Source organism: Budorcas taxicolor, chromosome 15 (genome assembly GCF_023091745.1).
Source record: "Budorcas taxicolor isolate Tak-1 chromosome 15, Takin1.1, whole genome shotgun sequence".
NCBI lineage: Eukaryota > Metazoa > Chordata > Mammalia > Artiodactyla > Bovidae > Budorcas > Budorcas taxicolor.
Window position 1 is genome coordinate 60,160,517 of NC_068924.1, and position 19,266 is coordinate 60,179,782.

General features: G+C 40.2%; 1 protein-coding gene across 1 annotated transcript in view; it reads right to left on the minus strand.

Moving 5' to 3' along the window:
* Window positions 1-19,266, minus strand: part of DCDC1 (doublecortin domain containing 1) — a 428,530-nt gene that overhangs the window by 384,973 nt on the left and 24,291 nt on the right. Inside the window, exon 5 of the mRNA XM_052652176.1 lies at window positions 597-802. Within this exon, the coding sequence (XP_052508136.1) occupies window positions 597-802 (206 nt within the window). The remainder of the gene's footprint in view (window positions 1-596; window positions 803-19,266) is intronic.

The following is a 19,266-nucleotide window of genomic DNA, read 5'->3' on the forward strand; positions in this document are numbered from 1 at the left end:
ATTTTTAAATATCAAAGACCTGGGAAGTACAAGCACCTTCTTAAAAAAATGCATTTATATGACAATGCTTTAAAATTTGTTTCTTAAAGTATGCTGAATTGTTACATGATTTTTCTTAGCCCTATCCAGATTTACTTTTTTTTTAATGCATATGGATACTTTTAAACTGAATCGTTGCTATTTCAGATCTCATTGATTACTGTGAAGAGTAGAGGGGCTTCTAGGTTTTAACTACTCTTCTAAATGAAAAGGAGCAGGTTTGAGCTTTGAAGCTAGTTAAATTGACTTCAACCTAAATACCCTGTAAAGTATTATAACCAACTGGAATGTTTCCTCAAGTGTAAACATAACTTTTACCTAAGGAAATGGCCAAGTATGTTGGCCAAATTATTTCCTGAAATGCTGTTGCTTAAGTAAGTTATGTTGTAAGTGCAATAAACATACTTCTAAACAGCTGAATTCTTGCATTCTCTATAATGACTCCTTAATATTTCAGTTTATTTGCTGACAGTGATATACAGAAGGAAAAAACACATTTCAAGAGCCATAAAAACTTTGAGATTTAATTTTTACTTCAATATTTAATACAAGATTACCTTTTTCATTGTTTCCTTTCCCACTGTAATCTCATGCCCATCCTGCCCCATGCCATTCTTAAAGAGTAGAATTCGGGCTGAGGTCTTCTCAATAAGTTTCTGCATTCTAATAGAAAGAACAGGCTTGGTTTTCCGTCTTTTGACATCAGTAGGAAGCATCAGCCCATTCATTGTCCAGGTTACTTTCTTCATTAACAACAGATGGTCTAGAAGAGATTTTTTTAAAGTCAAGTCAATATTTGGCTTTGAAATTAAAAATGGACATATCGTGCTTCCCCTCCCCCTATTACCTATATTGTATACACCAGCTAGTCTCCATTTAGATGCTGGTTTCCTAAAATGCTACCACCAGGTTCCCACTAACCGTGACATAAGCTGTAGCAAGCTGTCTGCTCTGATAGCCTGCATAAATCATCATTTCTGAAGGGAACAGATGCTCAGGGTATGAAAGAGTAATACCACAATTTAGTCCTAATTAAAATTCACCTTAGCATGCCTCTATCACTGATCACGTGCACTGAGCTGAAAGCGTCCATTGAAAGGGTCTAAGATCCTTTGATTACTATTAAACAACATAGGTCCTGAATTTTTGTGTTCTTTAAGGGTGGGAAAACATTTTTTTTCCTCTTCAATATGATTATTAACCATGTTGCTTTAAAGAAGACGACCTCCAAATAGTAGCCTTATACACAATTCTTCTCTTGTGACTAGAATGAAGGTGCCTTCTAGGACATCTTTGGTAAGAGATTGAAACTATTTCACTAAAAATGAAACCCAGTTTTTCATTAACAATTTACTCTGACCCATATATTTTCTGGGATTCCCTGGTGGCTCAGACAGTAACGGGTCTGCCTGCAATGCAGGAGACGCGAGTTCGATCCCCAGGTTGGGAAGATCCCCTGGAGAAGGAAATGGCAATCCACTCCAGTACTCTTGCCTAAAAATTCCATGGATGGAGGAGCCTGGTGGGCTACAGTCCATGGGGTCGCAAAGAGTCGGACACGACTGAGCGACTTCACTCACCCATACATTTTCAAAGATGTGTGCATGAATATAAGTTTCAAAACTCCCACTAATATTAATGGGAGTGTAACTAAATTACTATGTATGACTTTGAAAATGTAAGGGTAAGAATAGAAGTGCAGTATATTGCAATACTAAGTTGCTGTCAGCATTCCTCTCTTTTCAAGAGGTTTCATTTCACAAATAAATAATTTGCACCTGAGTGTTTATTTTATTTGTGCATTCAATTTATTTTAGATTATATTTCCTGTTCACATAGATTACAAAAATATAATGATTCCTCCCTCATCTGCTTATCTGTCCTAAAAGAGAAACAAAATTTTATTTGCATATAACTAAAAGTAGCTGCATTTATTTATTTACCCCAATATCCAAATAACTCTTTGCTATTAGCATTTACCTTGAAAGAAGCATGACCTTTTGAACTTAGAAATAGGACTTTATATAAAATCTTGATATGAAACATGAGCCAGTGGTTGTAAACAACTTTTAGGTCCCAGAATGGCTATATTAAATGTTCAAACAACTTTCTCTCTCTCTCCCCACCAACATATACAGACTCACACATACATACATGTACACACATATACAGTGAGCAGAAATAAAAGCAAAACTTAGAGGATAAATTAAAACTAGGAGATTATAAATATGATTAAGATTTCAAGAAGAGAAAAAACTTAACAGAAATTAATGACATATTTTATCACTTTGTAATATTAAATTGGAGGAGAAAATGGCAACCCACTCCAGTATTCTTGTCTGGAAAATCCCAAGGACAGGACTGTAGCCTGGTGGGCTACAGTCCATGGATGGCAAAGACTTGGACACAACTTAGCAACTAAATAAATAGGAATTAGAATTAGGAAAATAAGTAGAAGTTAATGAGACCATATATGCCTGAAAGAATTGAAAACAGGTGGTCAAATAAATGTATATATGCACATGTATGTTCATAGCAGCACTATTCACAATAGTTAAAGATATAAACCAAATCTCTACCAATGGATAAATGGAAAAATAAATTGTAGAATATATATATATCTGTGTGTGTGTGTATATTTTTATATGAAGGAATATTATTCAGCAATAAAAATAAAGTACTAATACATACTACAATGTGGATGATCCACAAAATATTAGGCTAAGTCAAAGAGCATAATGAAAAGATGCTCAACATCACTAATTACAAAGAAACGCAAATCAAAACAACAAGGCATCACCTCACAACAGTCAGAATGGCCATCAATAAAAAAATCTACAAACAATAAATGCTGGAGAGGGTGTGCAAAAAAGGGAAGCCTCCTATACTATTGGTGGGAATGTAAATTGATACAGTAACTAGAGAGAACAGCATGGAGGTTCCTTAGAAAACTTAAAATAGAACTACTATATGACACAGCCATCCCACTCCTCATCACATACCCAGAGAAAACCATAATTCAAAGAGACACATGGACCCCAATGTTTACTGCAGCAGTATATGCAATAGCCAGGACAAGGAAGCAACCTAAATGCCCACCAAGGGAGGAATGGATAAAGAAGTACTATGTATATACAAGGGAATACTTTTGTTGTTGTTTAGTTGCTAAGTCGTATCCAACTCTGTGCCCATGAACTGCAGCATGTGAGGCTTCCATGTTCTTCACTATCTCCCACAGTTTGCTTAAACTCCATCCATAGCTGATGCTGCTGCTGCTGCTGAGTCACTTCAGTCATGTCCGACTCTGTGCGACCCCACAGACAGCAGCCCACTTGGCTCCCCTGTCCCAGGGATTCTCCAGGCAAGAACACTGGAGTGGGTTGCCATTTCCTTCTCCAGTGCATGAAAGGGAAAAGTGAAAGGGAAGTCGCTCAGTCATGTTCGATTCTTAGCGACCCCACGGACTGCAGCCTACCAGGCTCCTCCGCCCATGGGATTCTCCAGGCAAGAGTACTAGAGTGGGGTGCCATTGGCTTCTATCCATTGAGTCGGTGATAACTATCTAACCATCTCATTCTCTGCCACCCTCTTCTCCTGTCCTCATCTTTTCCAGCATCGGGGTCTTTTCTACTGAGTTGGCTCTTTGCTTCAGGTGGCCAAAGTATTGGAGTTTCAGCTTAAGCTTCGATCCTTCCAATGAATACTCAGGGTTGATTTCCTTGTAAGACTGACCGGTTTGATCTTCTTGCAGTCCAAGGGACTCTCAAGAGTATTCTCCAGCACCACAATTCAAAAGCATCAATTCTTCAGCACTTAGCCTTCTTTATGGTCCAACTCTCACATCTGCACATGACTACTGGAAAAACCATAGCTTTGACAATATGGACCTTTGTTGGCAAAGTCAAGTCTCTGCTTAGTAATACGCTGACTAGGTTTGTCATAGCTTTTCTTCCAAGGAGCAAGCATCTTTTAATTTCATGGCTGCAGTCACCATCTGCACTAATTTTGGAGCCCAAGAAAATAAAATCTGTAACTGCTTGAACTTTTTCAACTTTCTACTTGCCATGAAGTGATGGGACCAGACACCATGATCTTAGTTTTTTGAATGTTGAGTTTCAAGCCAGCTTTTTCACTTTGCTCTTTCACTTTCATCAGAAGACTGTTTAGTTTCTCTTCACTTTCTGACTTTAGAGTGGTATCATCTGCATATTTGAGGTTGTTGATATTTCTCCAGGCAACCTTGATTCCAGCTTGTGATTCATCCCAGTCCAGCATTTTGAATAATGTGCTCTGCATACAAGTTAAATAAGCAGAGTGACCAAATACAGCCTTGACATACTCCTTTCCCAAATTGGAACCAGTCTATTATTCCATTTTGTTCCATGTCTGTTCTAACTGTTGTTTCTTGACCCACATACAGGTTTCTCAGGAAACAGGTAAGGTGGTCTGGTATTCCCATCTCTTTAAAAATTTTCCACAGTTTGTTGTGATCCACATAATCAAAGGCTTTAGTATAGTCAATGAAGCAAAAGTAAATGTTTTTCTGAAATTCTCTGTGATCCAAGGAATTTTGGTAATTTGATCTCTGGTTCCTCTGCCTTTTTTAAGTCCAGTTTGGACCTCTGGAAGTTCTCAAATCATGTACTGTTGAAGACTAGCTTGAAGGATTTTGAGCATTACCTTGCAAGCATATGAACTGAGCGCAACTGTACAATAGTTTGAACTTGCATTGCCCTTCTTTAGGATTGGGATGAAAACTGACCTTTTTCAGTCCTGTGGCTACTGCTAAGTTCTCCAAATTTGCTGACATATTGAGTGCAGCCCTTTAACAGTATTATCTTTTAGGATTTGAAAGAGCTCAGCTGGAATTCCATCACCTCCACTAGCTTTGTTCATAGAAATGTTTCCTAAGGCCCACTTGGCTTCACACTTCAAGATGTCTGGCTCTAGGTGAGTGACCATCCATCATTGTTATTTAAGTCATTAAGACCTATTTTTATACAGTCCTTCTTTGTATTCTTGCCAGCTGTTCTTAATCTCTTTTGCTTCTGTTAGGTCCTTACCATTTCTGTCCTTTATCATGCCCATCCTCACATGAAATATTCCCTTGATATATCCAATTTTTTTGAAGAGATATCTAGTCTTTCCCATTCTATTGTTTTCCTCTATTTCTTTGCATCATTCACTTAAGAAGGTCTTCTTATCTCTTCTTGTTATTCTCTTGCATTCATTTGGGTATATCGTTCCCTTTCTCCCTTTTGCTTCTCTTCTTTTTTCAGCTATTTGTAAAGCCGTCTCAGATAACCACTTTGCTTTCTTGCATTTCATTTTCTTTGGGATGATTTTGGTCACCACCTCCTTTACCATGTTATGAACCTCTGTCCATGGTTCTTCAGGCATTCTGTTTACCAGATCTAATCCTTTGAATCTCAGCCATAAAAAATGAAATTGTGCCATTAGCAGAGATGTGGATGGACCTAGAGACTGGCACACAAAGTGAAGTAAGTCAACAAGAGAAAAACAAGTATAGTGTATTAACACATATATGTGAAATATAGAAAAATGGTACAGATGAACTTATTTGCAAAGCATAAATAGACACACAGGCGTAGAGAACCTATGGATATAAAAGGGGGAAGGAGAAGTAGCATGGAGTAGGAGATTGGGATTGACATTTATACAATACTATGTATAAAATAGGTAACTAATGAGGACCGATTGTACAGCACAGAGAACCCTACGCATTGCTCTGTGGTGATCTAAATGGGAAGGAACATCAAAAAAGAGGGGATATAGGTACATGGATAGCTGATTCACTTTGCTGTATGGCAGAAACTAATCCAACACTGTAAAGCAACTATACTTCAATAAAATCTTTTTAAGTAAAGAAAAAGAAATGAAAGTCAAAAATAAATAAACAATAAAAATGAAAAAAAGATATATACTGTATAATTCCATTTATAAGAACTATCCAGAATAGGTAACTCCACAGAAACAGAATTCAAACAGATGTGAGCCAGGGGCTAGGAGAGGAGAGAGTAGGGAGAAACAAATGGATAAGGGGTTTTACTGTGGAACAATGGGATGCTTTGGAACTAGATAGTGTGGCTGCACAACACTGAAAACGTACTAAATGCCACTGATTGACCACTTTAAATGATTAATTTCATGTTATGTGAATTTCATCAAAACAAAGAAAGAAAGAAGAAGGAAAATGAGAAAGAGGAGAGGCAGAGGAGGAGGAAGAAGGAGACTACTGATGGTGAGTATCCTGAAAATAAAAAGCATCTCTCACTGGGAAAAAAAATAAAATAAATTCCTGTTCTTTGATAGGAGTGTACCCACAATGTGGAGACCCTCCAGATGTTTAAAGGGTATAAACCTTTAAACTAGGTTTGAATCTCAGCTCTGTTACTTAGGAGCCCCAGATGAGTTACACCTCCTTGCGTCTCTGATTTCTCATCTACAAAGTATGCAGTGGGCACCACTCCACCACCTGATGAGGATTAATTACCTTAAAAGGAAAAGTACCTAACACACTGAAACCACTCCATAAAAGTTGGCTTCTCCTCCTGCGTCCCTGAAATCCCATGCTTATTATGTAGCTCTAGACTATACTGAGCCATCAGAATCCAACCAGGAAAACAGTCCACTCAGAGTACTTGAGAGGAGGGACAGACTGCAGGGGATTGGTTACGTAAGTGATGGAAAAGACCACAAAGCAACAAAAGGACAGTGACACAACCAAGAAATTAGTAATAGCAAGAAACCATTCCCACCAAGGCCAGATGAAGGAGGTGTGATAAGTACTGGATTTAGAGAGTCTTACCAACAAACCATTTTTCTCTTTGATTCTTTCGACCAGGACAGCATTTGGGTGAGACAAGGGAAGGGCCAAAGATACAAAGTTTGGGGAAACATGCTTAGAGTGGGCAAGCACACAACCATCGAAGTGAGGGCCCCCTTAAATCTTGTCCTGTAGGTGCTGCATTAGTCTCTCCCAGACCCCAGCCTTGGTTTTGACTGTCTGTCCTATGTTCAGAACTCCTGAAACTCCATTCAAAATAATGCTATTAGCCAGAAACTGTTTTATATGACTTGTGGGTTTTAACTCATCTAGTCTTCTCAATGCCAAAGCCTTTGACTGTGTGGATCACAATAAACTGTGGAAAATTCTGAAAGAGATGGGAATACCAGACCACCTGACCTGCCTCTTGAGAAACCTGTATGCAAGTCAGGAAGCAACAGTTAGAACTGGACATGGAACAACAGACTGGTTCCAAATCAAGAAAGGAGTACATCAAGGCTTATATTGTCACCCTACTTATTTAACTTCTATGCAGAGTACATCATGAGAAACGCTGGGCTGGAAGAAGCACAAGCTGGAATCAAGATTGCTGGGAGAAATCTCAATAACCTCAGATATACAGATGACACCACCCTCATGGCAGAAAGTGAAGAACTAAAAAGCCTCTTGATGAAAGTGAAAGAGGAGAGTGAAAAAGTTGGCTTAAAGCTCAACATTCAGAAAACGAAGATCATGGCATCCAGTCCCACCCACCACTTCATGGGAAATAGATGGGGAAACAGTGGAAACAGTGGCTGACTTTATTTTTCTGGGCTCCAAAATCACTGCAGATGGTGACTGCTGCCATGAAATTAAAAGATGCTTGCTCCTTGGAAGGAAAGTTATGACCAACCTAGACAGCATATTAAAGAGCAGAGACATTACTTTTCCAACAAAGGTCTGTCTAGTCAAGGCTATGGTTTTTCCAGTAGTCATGTATGGATGTGAGAGTTGGACTATAAAGAAAGCTGAGCACCGAAGAATTGATGCTTTTGAACTGTGGTGTTGGAGAAGACTCTTGAGAGTCCCTTGGACTGCAAGGAGATCCGACCAGTCCATCCTAAAGGAGATCAGTCCTGGGTGTTCATTGGAGGGACAGATGTTGAAGCTGAAACTCCAATACTTTGGCTACCTGATGTGAATAACTGACTCATTGGAAAAGACCCGGATGCTGGGAAAGACTGAGGGCAGGAGGAGAAGGAGACAACAGAGGATGAGATGGTTGGATGGCATCACTGACTCAATGGACATGGGTTTGGGTGGACTCCAGGGGTTGGTGATGGACAGGGAGGCCTGGTGTGCTGCGGTTCATGGGGTTGCAAAGAGTTGGACATGACTGAGCGACTGAACTAAACTGAACTGAACTGAGCCGTCTCAATGACTTTATGAAAGGACTGTATTACCATTATATGAGGACAATATCATTATCCTCATTTACAAGTGAGAAAATTGAGGTATTGAGAAATTAAATAACTTGCCCAATATCTTGTAGGTGGTTTGCGCTAGAATATGAATTCAGTTCTAAAAACTATACCTCAAATCATTACACAGTTCTGTCTCTATCATGCATTTTCCACAGTGTCCTCAAGATCAAATTGTCTGAAAAAAAGTTTTACATCCTTTTGTACAAGTTGATGCACCCTTCACATTTCTTATTTCTGTCAATGTTTCCACTGTTTTCACAGCTTTTCACTATCTCAGGAAGATATTGAACCCTTGTCTCTTATTCATTTCTCTGAAGCAGATGTTTATTCATTCAATGATATGTATTGGGTGTCCACTTCTCAAGGCCTCAAGTGACAGCTGTGAATAGGACAGAAGAGTTTGTACAGATCACAGCCTCTTAGCAAGACACAACAATGGATGGCCTTTCTGAGGAGGGAACACCTGAGTGGAGAAGCCAGAATGATGAGAAGTTAGTGATGAAAGTCCCAGGGAAGGAGCATTTCAGGCAGAGAAAAAATCAAGCACTAACTCTCTGAGGTGAGAATGAGCTGGATGTTTGAGAAAGAACAATAAAGAAATTTGGACAAGGAGAGAATGTGTACAGATAAAGCCAAAAGGGTAGAAAGGAGTAGATGGTAGTTGGCCAGGATAAGGGGTTTGGCTTTTATTCTGGATGTGATGGGAAGCCACTGAAGGTCCTCAGCAGAGCCCCTTATGAAGAGCAGACTGGGACAGAGTGTAGGAAACACTGGTGGTTCCCCCGGATTCCTTTTAACCAGCCTAGTGCCCCCAAACTCCACTTATGAGTCCTGGCCATCAACACCTCACTGCTGACCCTTCTCCCGGGACCTGCCATTGGCGGAAAGGAACCAGCCACCTGGCTAGGAAATGCTTGTGAGGTGATGAGCTCTTCCCTCCTACTCAGAGGACAATGCACAGCCAGGAACTGGGGAGACACAACAGATGGTCCCCTCGCTTCCGGGAGGGGCAGCTCGGTGGTGTGCTTCCCACTCCACACTGGGGCTGGACTTAGCAGCACACAGGGTTCACCCAACAGTATTCCCTCACTGAGTCCCTTGTACAAAACTCTCCATCTCAGGCTCTGCTTCTAGGGCACCTGACATCAGACTGAGTCAAAGATAGGAAACCTAACTTTCACCTGTCATTTCTTCTCAGTAACTCTTAAACTCTTCCTTTCCAGTCCCTGCCAGGGCCACTTGCCCACTTCTCTCTCAGCCTCCTATCATCTGCAAGAGCTTCCTAATTGTATTTGATCCTCCTCCATTACATCTGACATTCTATACTCCAATTACAGCCAAATTTCCCTAATCATTAATTTTATCATTGCCCAAAAAAAGTTCTTGGAGTTAGCTTTTGAAGTTTTCTACCTGTCAGCCAGTCTGTATGTCTGACTGTCAGTAGGTCAAGCAGTCAACACTTACTGTGTCCATCTTATGTGCCAGACCCTGTGCAAGGAATATGAAACTGACATAGTCTCTTCTCTTCAAAGGAGACTAACAGAAGAGTTTACCAACAATGTGACACTATCCAAATTTACCAGTTTTACCTAAGCTTGAGCACACCAAGTTCATCTTTAAGCCCACTGCCCTTCACTTATTGAGACTCAAGTCCTCCTCAACATCCGGTTTAAGATCTTCCTTTAGTGCTCCAGCTTGCAATGACCTGTAGTCTCTTGAATCCTTTGAGCGTTTGCAGCCTGTTCCTTATATTCACGTTCAACAATGTCTGAGAACCTTCCACCTGCCAGTACTACCTGTTAGGTAGAGCGTAAACCATTTGGAATTATTATGTAAATGTCTTAAAAGTATATCTCCTACTTCTGCTTCCATGCTTAAACCTTTAGAAAGGTAGGTATCAAGCCTGTATTTCTTATTAGTTGCTCCAGGGTATATACAACTTCACTGCACATGGTATAGTTTGTTGTTTAGTCACTAAGTCGTGTTTGACTCTTTCACGACCCCGTGGACTGTAGACTGCCTGACTCCTCTGTCTATGGGACTTCCCAAGCAAGAATACTGGAGTCAGTTGCCATTTCCTCTTTCAGGGGATCCTCCCAACCGAGGGATCAAACTGGCATCTCCTGCATTGCAGGCAGATTCTTTACTGCTAAGCCACCAGGGAAGCCCTTTTCATAACGTACTAATTATGCAAAACAAACTTCATGGCCTTTTTGTGTGTACCTACCATCTTTATTCCATACCTCTCCCCATTATGGATTTAAATATGATTTTCATACCACTTTGATGTTCACTAATGACCACAATGGGATACAGTTTTTTATGAAAAGAAGAAAACCTGTTAAGGAGAACAGCTTGGCAAAAGAAGGTCTAGAAGGAGTGGAATAGACTGGGATGAATTCAGAGTATATTTCAGGTAAATGCTATGTTTTCCTCGAGTTTTCCCTTGGGTCATCTCTTCTAGGAAGCCTTTTTCAGCTTGGACACCCTGCTCTTTGTGAAGGCATCTACCACGGAACTAACCCCACCACACTATCACTTTGCGCCTTCCTGGCTAAACATGCATTGCTTACCTGAGGCGTGGAGAAGGTGCTCGATAAGTGCTGAATGAATGAATGAATGATTTTTATTATTCCTTTTATTTTATAATAAATTCCTCTTATTCCAATAAAAGGAATATATTCATGACTCTATTACCTAAAAGCACCTAAGGATACTTTACTTAAAAAAATAGGCAGCCTAAAAAAATTTCAAGATAACATTTCTGAAGTTCCAAATAGGTGTTCTGAAAGAACTCTAGGTAGATCTAGGAAGACCATATAATAAAGAAAATATTCAAATAAATTTGAAATTATCCTTTACAATATAAGTTATATACAGTTGTTTTTAAAGGTACTCCAACTTTCCAGATTCTTGTTGATAAACATAGAAACACTATTGGAAATACATGAAACATTTTATACAAATAAAGAATTTTTAAACCAACCTGTAAAACAGCCTAATAAAATAATACTAATGATGACTAAAACACATTAATAATATACTAGATAAGCAGCAAAGCATTAAGAGCAAGGGGTCTGAAGCCAAACTCGGGGAATCCAAACCTTAACTTTGCCTCTTACTAACTCTGTAACTGCAAAATAAGTCAATTTCATTTGTCTTAGTTTTCTTCTCTGAAAAAAAATGACCATAATAGTATTTCTCCTTACCTAATTATGAATGAAAGAAATTTATACAGATAGAACGCTTTCATATACATATGAAATACAGCAAACATTGCTGATATTATTATCCTCATGATTTTCACCAAGAACTTAGTCTATGGAAAGCAATGTTTTAAGTGCTTTATAAACACTAGCTGGTTTTATCCTCTAAATCTTAGGAAGAGATATTATCATCTTCATTTCATAGATGAGGAAAATGAGACCTGAAGAAATTAAGCAACTGTATCCCACATCTCCTGCATTGAAGGTAGATTCGACTCATGTACACCCGTGGTGGATTCATGTCAATGTATGACAAAACCAATACAGTATTATAAAGTAAAATAAAGTAAAAATAAAAATTAAAAAAAAAAAAAAGAATCAGCCTGCAATGCAGGAGACCCTGATTCAATCGCTGGGTGGGGAAGATTCCCTGGAGAAGGGAATGGCTACCTGCTCCAGTATTCTTGCCTGGAGATTTCCATGGACAGAGGAGCCTGGCAGGCTATAGTTCATGGGGTCGCAGAGTCAGAAACAACTGAGTGACTAACTCTGGCCTCTACTCACTAGATGCCATTGGGACCTTCCCCCATTGGGACAACCAAAAAATGTTTCCAGACTTTGCTAAATGTTCGCCCAGGAGACAAAATTTTCTCTAGCTGAGAACCACTGCAGTTAAAGAGTCTGAGAGAATATTCCTCTGTAGAGGTGCAGGGAGCTGTGAATAAACGACGGGCACACACCATGCTCTTATTCCAACTTTTGATCATGACTTTCCCTCTCCATCTTCCTCCTTCTCAGTGCCACCACCTTTAATCTACTTTCTTCAGGCTTCACAGCCTCACCTTACTGAGAATGAGTATCCCTCATTTTATTGAACTGTTTGTGCATGTGTGTCCCTGTTAGACTTTGAACATTTCAATTGTATGAAGTGTTTTCTCAGGTGTGTACTTCTAGTATGTGGACTTCCCAGGTGGTGCATTGGTAAACAATCAGCCTGCCAATGCAGAAGATGCAGGTTTGATCCCTGGATCAGGAAGACCTATCCCCTGGAAAAGGAAATGGCAACCCACTCCAGTATTCTTGCCAGGAAAATCTGTGGACGGAGGAGCCTGTCTGGTTATGGTCCATGGGGTCACAAAAGAGTTGGACAAGACTAAGCAACTGAACAACAACAGCCTCTCGTATCCAGTATGTTGTAAACAGTATGCTTGCTGGAGGTTTAACAAAATAATAAAAGTTGATCATACATTTTCAGTGTAAGCATTTGTTCCCTGCTGCAGGACAGCACCTGAAATATTGTTTAATCCTATAGTAAATGCTCTATAAATATTTGGAAACTATTTGTCAAACATGTCAGATCAGAGTATGACTATTATTTCATTAGGTGGATATTAGATAATATTTTCAGGTATCTATTACCTTGACTTATATTTTCTCTGAATATTTGGAAAAAGATTACATTTTTATACTCATAATTAATTAGTTTTTTCATTACCATGTCCCTCCTTGAACTTACTCAGAAACCAGAATATGTATCACGGAGAACAGCTCAGAGAAAGAAGCAGCAGAACAGTCAGAAGCTTAGTGAATTACTTTGCTTGGTTCAGAACTGTAAAACCCATGAAACTTTAAAAATTATTGATTCTACCTACCCATTTCATTTACTCAATTACTCATTCAACATTCATTCACTGAGTCTCTAACACATGTTCCATGCTAGAGAGGCTGCACAGGGGGTACCTCAGAGTTCTTTGGGAGAGCAACACACACTATGGCACGTGCCTAGTCAGAGATGTCCCAGGGTGTCGAGGGAGCCTGGAGAAGCAGCACCTGCCACAGCCTGTGGTGAGCAAGAAAGGCTTTCCATGGGAAGGATGTAAGGTAGGACTTGAAGCGTACTTGTAGTGGGCTAGAGAGGGAGAGCGTAACCCAAGGAGAGACACACTGCAGGTGAAAATCCAGAGTTAGGCAACAGTATGATGGAGTGTTGGGAGGACATGGAAAACAGGCCAGAGCTGGAGCAAGGAAGGCAGGCCTAATAAGCTAATGCAGATCAGAGCTGCTGCACAATGCAGAGAAACTCCGCGCTACCGGGAGCAAGCCATTCTAATCTTCTGGATAGAAGGAACTACTGGAAACATCTTCTTTACATGAAGGCAAAACCCATTTCCCTACGAAACATAGCTGTCGGGGTAAGGTCCAAGTCATCACGTCTCAAAGTGTGGGCCATGGGCCTCCTGTCTGAGAGACAACTGGGGAATTAGGGAACCCTCGCATTTAGCAACACAAGGTGTATCTTCTTAACATCACCCCTCCAGGGACCTATGCCTTCATATGAAGAAAGGTGGTGAGGGCTGACAGCCATTTCAGTTCAGTTCAGTTCAGTTTAGTCACTCAGTTGTGTCTGACTCTTTGCAACCCCATGGACTGCAGCATGCCTGGCCTCCCTGTCCATCACCAACTCCTGGAGCCAACCCAAACACATGTGCATTGAGTTGGTGATGTCATCCAACCATCTCATTCTCTGTTGTCCCCTTCTCCTCCTGCCTTCAATCTTTCCCAGCATTACGGTCTTTTCCAATGAGTCAGTTCTTCGCATCAGGTGGCCGAAATATTGGAGTTTCAGCTTCAGCATCAGTGTTTCCAATGAATATTCAGGACTGATTTCATTTAGGGTGGACTGGTTGGATCTCCCTGCAGTCCAAGGGATTCTCAAGAGTCTTCTCCAACACCACAGTTCAAAAGCATCAATTCTTCGGCACCCAGCTTTCTTTATAGTCCAACACTCATGACTCTCATGACATGACTACTGGAAAGACATAGCCTTGACTAGATGGACCTTTGTTGGCACAGTAATCTCTTTGCTTTTTAACATGCTGTCTAGGTTGGTCATAACTTTTCTTCCAAGGAGCAACCATCTTTTAATTTCATGGCAGCAGTCACCATCTGCAGTGATTTTGGAGCCCCCCCAAAATAAACTCTGTCACTGTTTCCACTGTTTTCGCATCTATTTGTCATGAAGTGATGGGACCGGACGCCATGATCTTAGCTTTCTGAATGTTGAGCTTTAAGCCAATTTTTTCATTCTCCTCTTTCACTTTCATCAAGGGGCTCTTTAGTTCTTCTTCATTTTCTGCCATAAGGGAAGTGTCATATGCATATCTGAGGTTATTGATATTTCTCCCAGGAATCTTGATTCCAGCTTGTGCTTCATCCAGTCCAGCATTTCTCATGATGTACTCTGCATATAAGTTAAATAAACAGGGTGACAATATACAGCCTTGATGTACTCCTTTCCTGATTTGGAACCCATCTGTTTTTCCATGTCCAGTAATACTGTCGCTTCTTGACCTGCATACAAATTTCTCAGGAGGCAGGTCAGGTGGTCTGGTATTCCCATCTCTTTCAGAATTTTCCACAGTTTATTGTGATCCATACAGTCAAAGGATTTGGCATAGTCAATAATGCAGCAGTAGATATTTTTATGGAACTCTCTTGCTTTTTTGATGATCCAAAGGATGTTGGCAATTTGATCTCTGGTTCCTCTGCCTTTTCTAAATCCAGCTTGAACGTCTGGAAGTTCATGGTTTATGTACTGTTGAAGCCTGGCTTGGCGAATTTTGAGCATTACTTTGCTAGCATGTGAGATGAGTGCAATTGTGCGGTAGTTTGAACATTCTTTGACATTGCCTTTCTTTGGGATTGGAATGAAAACTGACCTTTTCCAGTCCTGTGGCCACTGCTGAGTTTTCCAAATTTGCTGGCATATTGAGTGCAGCACTTTCATAGCATCATCTTTTAGGATTTGAAATAGCTCAACTGGAATTCCATCACCTCCACTAGCTTTGTTCATAGTGATGCTTCCTAAAGCCCACTTGACTTCACACTCCAGGATGTCTGGCTCTAGGTGAGTGATCACACCATTGTCGTTATCTGGGTCATGAAGATCTTTTTTGTATAGTTCTTCTGTGTATTCTTGCCACCTTTTCTTAATATCTTCTGCTTCTGTTAGGTCCATTCCATTTTTGTCCTTTACTGTGCCCATCTTTGCATGAAATGTTCCCTTGGTATCTCTAATTTTCTTGAAGAGATCTCTAGTCTTTCCCATTCCATTGTTTTCCTGTTTCTTTGCATTGATCACTGAGGAAGGCTTTATCTCCCCTTGCTTTTCTTTGGAACTCTGCATTCAAATGGGTGTATCTTTCCTTTTCTCCTTTGCCTTTCGCTTCTCTTCTTTTCTCAGCTATTGGTAACTCCTGCTCAAACAACCATTTTGCCTTTTTGCATTTCTTTCTCTTGGAGATGGTCTTGATCACTGTGTCCTGTACAATGTCATGAACCTCCATCCACAGTACTTCAGGCACTCTATCAGATCGAATCCCTTGTATGTATTCATCACTTCCACTGTGTAATTGTTAAGGGATTTGATTTAGGTCATACCTGAATGGTCTAGTGGTTTTCCTTATTTTCTTCAATTTAAGATAGCCAGGGTAAACATTATTACTTCCAGAGGCAAGAAGGAAAACAGAATCTGATCCCATGCCAGTATGGAGTACCCAAAGATGCTCAATACAGACCTGAGTAGGTTTTGGCCCTGGTGAGGAAGAGGATTAACTGAGGCTAGCAGTGGGTGGAATGAGGAATAATCAAGTGGTGAGGAGGCTCTCAGGCATGGGGGCCAGGAAGCCAACCTGAGTATTAAAACAAGAAAGCTGCTGCCATCTAAACCCACCTTGAACATCTCAGGAAACATACTAGCTATGCAGAGCTAACAAATGCTTCCTACACTTCTGTCTTTTGTCTCATCTCACAACCTTGACATCCCTCCCAGGGCTGAGGCTATCTGGTACCTGTTAGGACTGGAAAACAGCCTCCCCACCCCCACCCAGCTCTGGGTTCTCCAACTCTGCTCAACAGGAAGCAGTGGCCCTAAACCTTCCCAAAGGTCACACCATCTCCTCTTTCTTGTTTCCTTACTTTCAATAATAGTTAATAAGCACCTACTGTATGCAAGGTTACTATGAGAAATACAAAGGGAAGTGTTAAATGAAGTAGAGAGCTTCTCCTCTGCCTTCTCCAACCATCAAAAGAGGAAAAAAAAAAAAAAAGACTGAGGGGAGAGAATAGGTAAGAAAGGGCATTCCTGATAGGATGTGGGAAGACTGAAAATCTCAGATCTATAAGTTCCTGGAAGAATCATTTATCCCAGCACTCCACTTTGGACCATTGTCTGGTCTCAGACAAGCATTAGCATCACGATTAGCCTCTCTGCCACGGAATTATTCTTGGGCTGGCTTACTCTAGCCCCTTGCCAAACAGGAACATTCACAAATCTACACAAGAATTTGGGATAGGGGATTTTTAATATACTCCTTCTAAACGTCCATTCACTGCTGGCCCAAAAGGATGCTCTAATGAGGTCTTTACCTCCCCTCTCACCATGGAATATGCATGGTTCACTATAGTACCTATTTGGTTTTCCATTCAACCACTAAGCAACGTTTGTTGAGCATCTATTAAGTGCCAGGCCCTGTGCCCCGCCCCCCTCAAAAAGACGGTGAACAAGGCAGCCACGTTTTATGCCCTAAGGAAGCCTGGTTTAGAGAGAACAGTCACTACAAGTCTGATGACTACAAAAGAGCACACTGAGAATAAGCTTATCCTTACTAGTGACAGCCTCCCCAGAAAGTAGGACCAAATACAATGCCTGTCCATCCAGGAGTCTCAAAAGCAGGAGACTTGGAAGTCCCCTTTGAAGGATTCTTCAGTCTTCCCCTTATTGACAGTACTCTCAGCAAATTCCCTGTCCCCACACTTGCAATTGTCAAAGAAGGGGTCCTATTCTCACTATCATCTCATCTCCTCCTAATTGTGGTAGCCACACCTAGTGGGTCCCAAAGCCTCATGACCCTCTGGGTAAAGATAGGAGTGGGGCCTGCACTCCACTGAAGTTCTAGTGGAGGTTGGGCAAAACCTTGGGGAAAACTTCCCCAAAGGGCTATATCCCAGCCAAGTCCCTTGACTGTTTATGTTCATATACTTACTCTCTGGCCGCACTCAGAACATTATGCCCGAATAATTTATTTTGAAGAACTCACAACCTATTTTATTTTCATGTTTTGTTTATAACCAAATCATGAAAAAGATAAAGCATGTTCTAGCATTAGAAAGTCTATTTACAACATCACTACATTTTCTCAGCCTACTTCAAAAAATCCAATGCCTGTCATGAAATTAAATAAATCTGGGTGTTCCCCAAGTTGTAATTTTCCATTTTGCATGTGCCAGCAAACTTGCAACGTTAAATCCATAAGCTTATGAAAAATCTTTTTTAAAAAATTAATTCTCTTGTAGTTGGGCAATAAACTTGAAAATACATTAATGCTCTGGCTGTCTTGAAAGTATAGATAATGACCTTAAATATGAACAAGCACATCATTTCATGGGTGCAAGATGATGAGTTTATAAAATATAAATGCTCTGACAGTAAGAAAACATACTGCTATATTCAATTATATCATCTGCTCAAAATACAATTGCTTCTATGTTTGGTAAATAGATTAAATCCAGGTCACATTCCTGTGTTCAACTGGGTTTCTAGTCACTCCCTTTTCTCTAAATACTTGAGTTCTTTGTTTCTGCATGTTCTTAAGTGTCATCATTTATTGCTATAGGCGTGATGGCTATACTTAACTAATAATGACAGTGGTTGTCATTAGATTTTAACTCAGTAACACGAGTCTGACATATCATTTGAAGTATGTCTTCAATTTAAATTTGATTAAAATTACAAACATCCCATCTATTGTGCCAATCAAAATGTTGTCACCCTTTCCCTGAACTTTTCTATGAACTTTCTTGAAATAAGTTGTGGCAGCTTAAAGTTAAGGCTAGCCTTGGGTCATAAACATATTTTAAAACACAACTTTCAGAATAGAGCAGAGCAAGGCCACTTGGGGCTCCTTTCATAAAAGGACTTGATTTTGACCTACACCTCAGAAAAATTCTCGAGGTAAATAGTAGAACACAGTGAGAGTTCAAAGGCTCTAATTCAGAGTTCCATATCATGCTGTAACACAAGTGCTTGCCCGTGATTTTAACTTGGTTGTAAATATTTTAAGATCCTGGACCTAGCCAGCACCTGTAGTCGTAAAATCAGGTACTTGTGCCAGTCTATATGATAAGCTGGTGGAAATGAGTCGAACAAGAGATGGAGCAAAAGAGGGAAAACAGACAAAGAGCAGATGGAAAAGCAATGTTTTAGACACCTATTATATAAGCACAGCAGACTTTTATACACATTATTGTATTTACTCCTCATAATTACCTCGTGAGATGTTTATTATTGACTCAGTTTGTATATAATAGATGAGGAAACTGGGGGTTAGAGAGGTTAAGCCACTTACCCAGGTTCACAGAGTAGTTTGCTTCCCTGGCAGTGAGGGTAAAGCAGAGCCACATGACTGCTGTTGCTATTTTCCTACACCCAGGCAACTATTCTGGGGAGGTAAGAGTGGACACAAGGTTCTAATAACTAGCCTTGGGATCTTAACAGCACTTGGAGTCCTAGTTACACTTATGAAATGCTATTCTCAGTGTTCTATTTAGATGAGGGATTTGAGGGATTTATAGACATTTAATTTCCAAATAATTTTTCTTTTTAGAAAAATAAGACAATGTCCAATAATCCTTTAAGATATTTTTACCTCGATATACAAGTAAGAACACTGAAGTGCAGATCAGTCTGCCC